This window comes from Ursus maritimus, unplaced genomic scaffold, assembly GCF_017311325.1.
Source record: "Ursus maritimus isolate PB19 unplaced genomic scaffold, ASM1731132v1 scaffold_11, whole genome shotgun sequence".
Lineage (NCBI taxonomy): Eukaryota > Metazoa > Chordata > Mammalia > Carnivora > Ursidae > Ursus > Ursus maritimus.
In genome coordinates this window covers 36,543,962-36,552,495 of record NW_024423453.1, presented here as the reverse complement: position 1 = coordinate 36,552,495, position 8,534 = coordinate 36,543,962, and the positions used below count along the sequence as shown (strand labels likewise).

General features: G+C 40.0%; 1 protein-coding gene across 1 annotated transcript in view; it reads right to left on the bottom strand.

Annotated features, from left to right (window-relative positions):
• Positions 1-536: 536 nt before the first annotated feature.
• Positions 537-8,534, bottom strand: part of EDNRA (endothelin receptor type A) — a 52,158-nt gene continuing 44,160 nt past the window's right edge. Inside the window, exons 4-7 of the mRNA XM_008685459.2 lie at positions 7,714-7,866; positions 3,815-3,948; positions 3,281-3,389; positions 537-1,572 (exon numbers count right to left, since the gene is read on the bottom strand). Coding sequence (XP_008683681.1) covers positions 1,432-1,572; positions 3,281-3,389; positions 3,815-3,948; positions 7,714-7,866 — 537 coding nt within the window. The 3' untranslated portion in view covers positions 537-1,431. The remainder of the gene's footprint in view (positions 1,573-3,280; positions 3,390-3,814; positions 3,949-7,713; positions 7,867-8,534) is intronic.

The following is an 8,534-nucleotide window of genomic DNA, read 5'->3' as shown; positions in this document are numbered from 1 at the left end:
TTACGACTACGGGGCAGTATTATTAGATTACATGAAATCCATACATACCGTCACACACATGCATATATCACACACACAAGTACATTCCATAAAGACAATCACAGAAAAATTGGCTAAAAGAAATGTACAGTTGTTTATATATATTTATATACACACAGTAAAAGATTTTCTGCTGTACTCACAGTCTGTAAACATCATGGAACATGCCCAGCAAAAGTCACTGTGGGCCCTTTGAAATGGTGACCATGTGAGGAGCGGGGGTGGGGGAGGTGTTTAGATTCATTTGGAAACCCAGAAGTTTCGATACTGGAAACTCTTAAGTTCATGGTGGCATTTGGGGGTAATTTTATTTCACTGACATGATAAACTCAGCTGGCCACTTTGAAATGGTTTCTTCTATGGAAAAAGGAATGACCAAAAAAGTCTTACTGACATTTACCATTTTAAGAGAAATCAAGAGACTATGAGGTGGTATGTATAACATATATGTGTGTGTGTGTGTATACACATGTATATACACATATATATGCATATACACACATACATGTTACTATTACCAAAAAAAAAACCTTAATGGAAATTTCCAAATCTTCTAAAAACATTCAGTCTTTTTCTACTAGTTGTGCTTTGGACGTCAATACATTCCACTGAAAGTCTTGGGTATGGTTGAATGATATGCACATTTAAATTTTGGTACATGATATTGATTTTACATAAAATATCTATATTAGAAATGACTGGACTTGTGAAAAATAGAACTATTTGATTCAAGCATTATTTTAAAATTTAACATAAAAATTTGCTCCAGATCTCCTGTAATGAAACACCATTACAAAAGAAAATATAGGTTCTTAAAAATTCTTTGAATAGCAGCTATTAAACTGCCACATGTGGATATCAGTCTGTGCTTTAAGTGCCTGTATTTGCTGCAGCTTGAGAATTGATGTTTTAAAAATAAAAAAGTGACATGAAAAACATTAACCTAATTTCTCACCTTACTGCGTCTGGCCAATTTAAAAAAATAGAAAATCCTGTCATAATCGCTAAATTTTCCTGGTGACCAGTTCTCACTGAACATTCCACAGAACTGCCATGGGAGCTGTTATGTACTTGAAGACTCTATTTTCATGCAAAAGTAGTAAATATCCCTCTGATTTAAACAGTCTCCTTTCCCCTTGCCAACTCCCACCATCTTTTAGTGCGGAATATAACATGCAGAATATGTAAATTAGATAAATTAAAGAAGTAAGATTCATTGAATTTGTGACCATAAACCACTCCACACTCCGATGTTTCAGAAAGCATTTTTCTGGGTTTGAGGCTGAGTCGTGGGAGAAGGATTGGAGAAAAGATTTCTGGAAACACAGTTGCTGTGTGATTTTTTTTCTCCAATAGAATTTGAGGATTATTGATTAGTATCTCTTAAGATGTTTAGTTAATACTGTCCTTATGGCTGCTCCTCTCTGTGTTGTGGTTGTTTTGTTCATGGTTCTTCCACTGTATGCTTGTTCCATTCATGGGGACCGAGGTCATCAGACTTTTGGACTGGTAACAGCAGCAGCAGAGGCAAGACTGCGAGAAAGAACAGATTCTAAATAAATGAGCCTACCAACCCATTCCTAGCAGAATACAGAAGCCTTGGGTTCCTACCAACAAAATGTGAGGACAGAATGTGAGCCTGAACAGTAATCTAGAGTATGGAGCCTGTAATCTCTAGGTAGAAGTTTGACTGTCTATTCTAGTGAAGAGAAATAGATCCCTTGTTTCTTGTAATTTATTCACCAAATTGAAGTGGAAGGGAAGGCAGTGTTGGCCGAGGGAGTGTGCCTTATGACTTGGGGTGGGCATGGGTGGAGAAGGGTCCGGAGGGGCCTGACATTTCTGCAGTGTGCATCACCTGCATGGCTCTCTCCTTTGGGCACCTCATCTGATGCTCTTCACAGCCTTAGGTGGTAGGTGCTATTTTCCCCATTTTATTAATGGGGACAAGGAGGCTTAGAGGGGAAATAGGCAGAACTGGAATTAGAACCCAGGACTCTCTAGTTTAAGCTCTTTCTCCTGCATATGCTGCCTTTGTATGAAGATCAGTCAAAAGATAAGTTTAATTTCTGAGAGTTTGTACCTTGATTTTCCCTTCCCCTCTAATTAATATGTAAATTAATTAAAATGATATTAACTCCAGATTATATATGGATTAATTATGACCAGCATTTTAGTCAATCCTTCCTTGGGTAGAATCTTTCTTAGAGCACTTCATGACTTGTAAACATTGTCAAGTAGACTTCAAAAAGGTAGCAGCTAGAACTTCCATACCAATATTCATCTGTTCGTAAGATTCTTTGGGAAATATATGTCTATCTCCTTCTAGATGGTCCATTCCATGAGGGCAGTCACTGTGTTTTTCCTCTCTTCTCTGTCCCTAATAATAAAAAACTCCTCCTGAGAGCTTATTATTGTCCCAAGTGCTTAACATATATTAACCCACTGAATCCTACCCCTGAGATAGATACAGTGATCATCTGATTTTACACATGATCAAACTGAGGAGGCAGGAGGGGTACCACCTGGACCCGGGTTAGACAGTTAGCAAGTACAGAGCTGTGATTGCTTGCTGCCAGATCCTGCACCCTTGACCTCTAGACTACTCTTCCTAATATGTGCCATAAACTGAAGGGAAACATCCTGGCCAAAGAGAATGTCAGATTGACGCCATGCTAATCGTCTCCGGAAGTGGAGATTGATACCCCAGGAGGAGGTACATGGAGCTTCTGGGAGACAAGGGTTGGCTTAGCTGCAAGGAAGTTTGAAGAACAGAAGGAAATTGATTTCAAATTAAATTACATTAGTTCAGATTGCCAGGGCAATAAGCATTTCCTTTCCTTGAAGAGGCTATTATTAAATATCCTATTATTTAGCAAGATCTTTTTAACAGCAGACTTCATGTTTTGTTGAGGCTGTGGTTAACATCTAAGATAACGTGAGGCATGTATTCTCGGGAGCCCGGAGCTCACAGGTGAGCATTTCTTTTTAAAGCAGCATACTAAACTAACATGTCACTAAGTTAGTTCTTTATATTCGAACACTTGAATACTTTGTTGTCTGAATTGGTATTGCTTTTCGGACAATTTTTCTGATAATATTGCTTTATGCTGACAATATGTCCCTCTTTCTGGGTAACAATATAGGATTTTCACTTCTCTACTGGAACTTAGCCATGCTTGCTGACTACTTCATGTGCTCACTTGGTTGTCCTTAAAAGATATGTGCAAAACAGTCTTACCTGGAAACAATTTTTAAATTTCTTGCTCACAAAGTATAGAGCTATGGGGTTTATACATGAATTCATGGTTGCCAAGTTAATGCCGATGTAATCCATGAGCAGCAAGAAACTAGAACAGAAGAAAATAGTAGAATAATTAGAAGATACTGTTTTTCAGTCTCCTAACTAGCATTTATCCCTAGAATAAGCATTTTTCTTGCCCAGGAGCCATTTCTTATAGGTGGCAGTCAGAACTTTTGTTAAGTCCTTGTTTAAGTGGCAGTTCAGTTTTGCAGAACCATTTACAGATATACCTGCCACTTGGTTAGCTCAAACCATGACGCACAGCCCTGGGAGGGGAGCCACAAAATTACAGAGATGGCCTGCCCAAACTCTGGGATCAGTCACGGGCTATGTCAGCGAAAGAAAAATAATCAGCTTTGCAGTTTTAATTTTCAGGGCTAACGAGACTGTAGACTAGATGGTTTTGTAAAGGTACTATAAGCGTGGCAATCGGAGAAACTCGCATTTCCTAATGAGTACACGGGACCGTACCTAAGTAATTCACATCGGTTCTTGTCCATCTCATCGTACACGGTTTTCTTCAAAATACGGCTCAAGTGAAGAGGGAACCAGCAAAGAGCAAAAATTACAACCAAGCAGAAAACTGTTTTTGCCACTTCTCGACGCTAAAGGAAAGCAAGGGGGAAAAATGAAATAAGTTAGTGTTTTTGTGCTAGAGGAAAGAGCGACACAAAGGAAGCAGTCGATAGCGGAGGAAGAATGACTTTACAAAGAGCCAGAACAGCAGGCCTCACGGTGCCTCCATCTTGTCGAGATTTGGACTCTAACTTTCTAATCAAGGAGTTGCTAAGGATTCTTTTGGGCAGCTGCCAGGAAGGATGGTGGCCTCAAGCTGGTTATTAGGGTCAGGACAGAAGTTCGATGTCAGGGAAATGGGAACTGGCTAGAGCTGAGCCAACGCTGGAGCTGAGTGTGTGTGTGTGTGTGTATGTGACTATATGGGGGAAAGGGTTAACTAAGAGCCTCAGTCATGGGTAACTAGCATTAATGACAGCATGGCAGTCAAGGTGACTTAACCTAGCATAATAAAGAATGAACAAATCTACGAAGATATTTGGAAAACAGAAGTAGGGAATAGAAGAGAAAAAGCTAATAGCAATGTGTTTTCTTCATTTCTTGATGTTGAAGAAAGCTAGCATTGGGAGTCTTTTGCTTTTAAAATTCTTTTATTAATGACATGTAGCTTCCAAAGACCTCTTGTTTGCAAAGAGAGGGATGAGGGTAAAGGATTATCAGCAATGATGATTAGAACAACTGGGACATGTTGACCCTGGACCGACTTCAGTTTGAAGGTTTACATACTTTAGAGTGTGTGTAGGACCAGAAAAATCAGAGGTTAGGAATTATCTGCAACCAGACATTTGTATGCATCATGCTTGAGTATTACAATGCATGCATTTGAAAGCCTAACTAGGAACATAAAATGCAACTTGTCTGTAACTGGGATCAGTTAATGTCAAAATAAAATTGATTGAAAACAGGATTTGGAAGGGCAATGCTGGTTCAACTCAAAACATATAGCATTAAGTATGGGAAGCCTACAATAAACCCACATGATTAATAGAGCCATTTAAAAAGATTTCAAGGCAGTTGTCACAAATTGCTGCTCTAGCCCAAAGGACTGGCGTTCTTTAATCTTTCAGAGTTATTGGGTGGGAGAGCTGGGCTATGGCTTCACAGAACACATAAGCTGAGCAATGATTGAGAAGATAAAGAGTTCCAATCTGTAGGGATAGGGGCTCATTTTAAAGGGTCCTTTTGTGTACACAGAAAGTCAGTGTGACCAGAAAAAGAGAAAAGGAGGGTACTGGGGGGAGAGGTTATCTCCCTTGAGTACATCCTCAAAGAGGATGATCCTTCAAACTGTCATAGTAATACGCTCCCATGGCAGTCTGGTATTTGCTTAACCAGTATCTACTCTCCTGTTTTCCTTACTATCAGTGAGATCCTTGATTTTCCTGCTGTGGCAGGAGAGCTTGGGCGAATCATCTGCAAAGCCACCTGACACAGTCTGACCACTGAGATCAAGTAGAAATCACTGTGTGAGGTTTCCGGAAAAACTACTAAAAAGTGTAGGCTCCTCCTCTGATGCATACACACTAATGTGATCTATATTCTTTCCCTTTTTGCTGCCTGGAAATCTTCTAAGGGCAGAGCTGGAGCTACTGTCTTCTACAGGAAAAGTCAGCAAAAGAGCAGCGCTCTGGCTTCTGAGACCCTCGAGCTTGGAACCAGTGACATCTAATTTTTTTGCTGTGGGAGAAAGAAGAAACCTTCCCTTTTTTTACTCCATGTTATTTTGGGTTTTCTGCTACCAGCATCCAAACATAATCCCTAACCGATAAAAGTTGTTGTCAGAATAATGAAGAGAAATTCGAGAAAACCATGTGGGAAACAAAACCGGGAGCCATATAGAATACTAGTCAAAGGGTGACAGGGTCTTTCACTGTGAGCTTAGCTCCCCAGAGCCCCAGTGGAAGGCCTTCCAGCCAGGCTTGCTTTCCTGCTGTTAGAACCTGCTACAGCTTTGGGTGTGATACTAGGCCATTCCTCGTAGGACTGAGACTTCAGTTTTAATCTCCATCTGGATGAGCCAGTCTCATAATCAACTGTATAAGGACGTCTCCGGCCTATATCATGGGGTGCTTGGAGGAATCAAATAAGCAAATAACATGCTCTTTGGAAATGTAAAGAATGCTATGGAAATGTGAAGCAGCATCCTATTATTCTCGTGACCAATCCCTATTCAATTATTTCCAGAGCAGGTACCATTCCTAACTTAAACAGGCTCAATCATGGTACTAATGAAAAATTAGACATTGAAAAACACCACGTTTTTGGTTTTTGTTTTATACAAATCTATTCTAATTAATTACCTCCATTGCAGGAGTGAGAGGCATGAATTGCTTGATATATTTCACATCTGGAGCCCTTGAAACATTCATGTCTGAACAAAGCCATATTCAATATACTTTTTCTGTTAAATTTTACTAAAAGATAATAGCTACCATTTGTATGCATGTTAGATTTTACAAAGTACATGTATGCACTTAATTCCTTTGATTTCTGTAGTGATATTAATTCAAATACGATTATGGCCAATTTACAGATAAGAAGCTGAAGCTCAGAAAAATCAGTACAGGAGTGGAAAGGAGTCGCTGATGAAGAATGGCGCTTGTGTAAGGCAGTTATATAGGGCCGATTTACAGGCTCCATCAACAACCCGTTACCTTTGGTGTGGTTGGGTGTTCTTATATACATCTCTGCTGAGACTGAGAACTTACCTGTAGCCCAAGTTTTACTCTTTGAATTAATATGTATCAAACATTTTCTGGGTATTTACTATGAGTTGAGCTCTATTAGACATTGTATATGCTTTAGGTAATCCCCTTGATGTAGTATTATATCCATTTTATTTAACTTTTTAAGACTTAAAATTGAATTAATATTTGTACAGAAAGATGCAGATTCTTGAGGTTCTTATATATATTTTGTGAAGAACTAGGGGTTCAAAGAGATGAAGCAATTTGCCCAACAGCACAGAGTCAGCAAGTATGAGTATAAAGGTTTGCTCTCTAACACTACAGTTGTATCTGTGCTATTTGCTGCCTAGGGGTGAGGGGTGGGGGGGCCAACAGCAGCTCCTGTTGATATGTACAATTTCGGGGCTCTCCAAAATTTGACCTCTCTTTCTGTACTCAACCCCATATCCTATCATGAGTCTTACATTAAATGTTTCTCTAATGAGGTTCATCTCTTTTTCCCACTCCCCAAATGCGTGGTGCCTGCACCATGTTCTCACTGGACTCCTGTCCTCACACCTGAAATGCCCTCTGTCGTTTCCTTCCCCATCAAACCCATTTATCCTTTATGAACAGTTCAATCTCCCTCATTCATGACAAGTGTCTCTGTGACTTTGTCTGACATCCTCCTTGGCTTCCCACAACACAGTCTACTTCTACCATACCTTGTGATTCTGTTTTCCAGTGGTTTTATGTTTGTATTTTATTTCTGCACCAAGACTGCGAAGACTGCTGGGGGGGAGAAAGTCATCTGTGTCTTTGTGTCCTGGCACAGTTCCAAGCCCAGTTCAATTCACAGACACACAAACACACGTGTTGAATATACTCTTGGCAAACTAAATAAGAGCTCCTTCCTATTTGGCCCTGCCCCCAGGGCCACCTGTTCTACAGGCGGACTCCACATTCACAAAACAAAGTCCCAATATTATAACTATAAAGAAAACAGTTATAAGACACTGTTTTTATTTTTAGGAAATCAGGCTAAATCTGCTAAATACAGTATATAGGCTTTCTGTTGTATGGGAGAAATCAGTCATGGCCAAGTTTTCACACGCTTATGAGGTTTACCTGTTTAAGGTGCTCACTGAGGGCAATTCTCAAGCTGCCGTTCCTTCTGTTTAACATCTCACAGGTCATAAGGGTGTAAAAGATTGCAGTGCACACCAAGGGCATGCAGAAATAGAACCCGAAGAGCCACCAGTCCTTTACATCTTGGTAAAACTGTAAGGTGAAGAAAAGGGAGAGAAGAGGAGGGACATTATAATCTAAATTTACTGGGCAGTGCCTCTGGTAGCTTCAAAATCTTCACGCCTGCAGGCATGTTTCTATGCGCACCCTCTCTGGTGGTGGCAAAGGGCTTGGGGGTGATGCTCAAAACTCAATTAAAGTGGAAACTCCAAAAATCATCCTGGATTTATAAAAGCACATGAAGGAATGGCCCTCAAAAATAAATTATCCTGACAAAGATACTTTTTATGAACTGAAGTTGGTTTTAATGACACAATGGGAGAGCCCTAATCAAGAGGAATTCCCTTCCAAAGCTCATAAAGCACGATTCTGAGATATACAGAATATGCATCTATCTTTACTTATTGATGAGCCTCAAAATTTTGCTAGTGCCTGGTTTCCTTTTGCCTCTTGTGGTTAATGTGTACTTAACGTGAATCTTGTTTGGTAACAGCAAAGGTTATGAATGGCTTATCTGTGTAGCTTTGGTTACTGGGAGTTAACCCTTTGCCTGGTATGCTTGCTATGTGACCTCGCAGCCAGCCAGTTGGAGCCATCAACAACCATGCCCTTTCTCACTCTTTTAATACTTATCACCTGGAAACTATTGAGGCCGAGTATCTTTCTGAAGGCATAGTTAGCGTTATCTCCTTGTGGGCAGG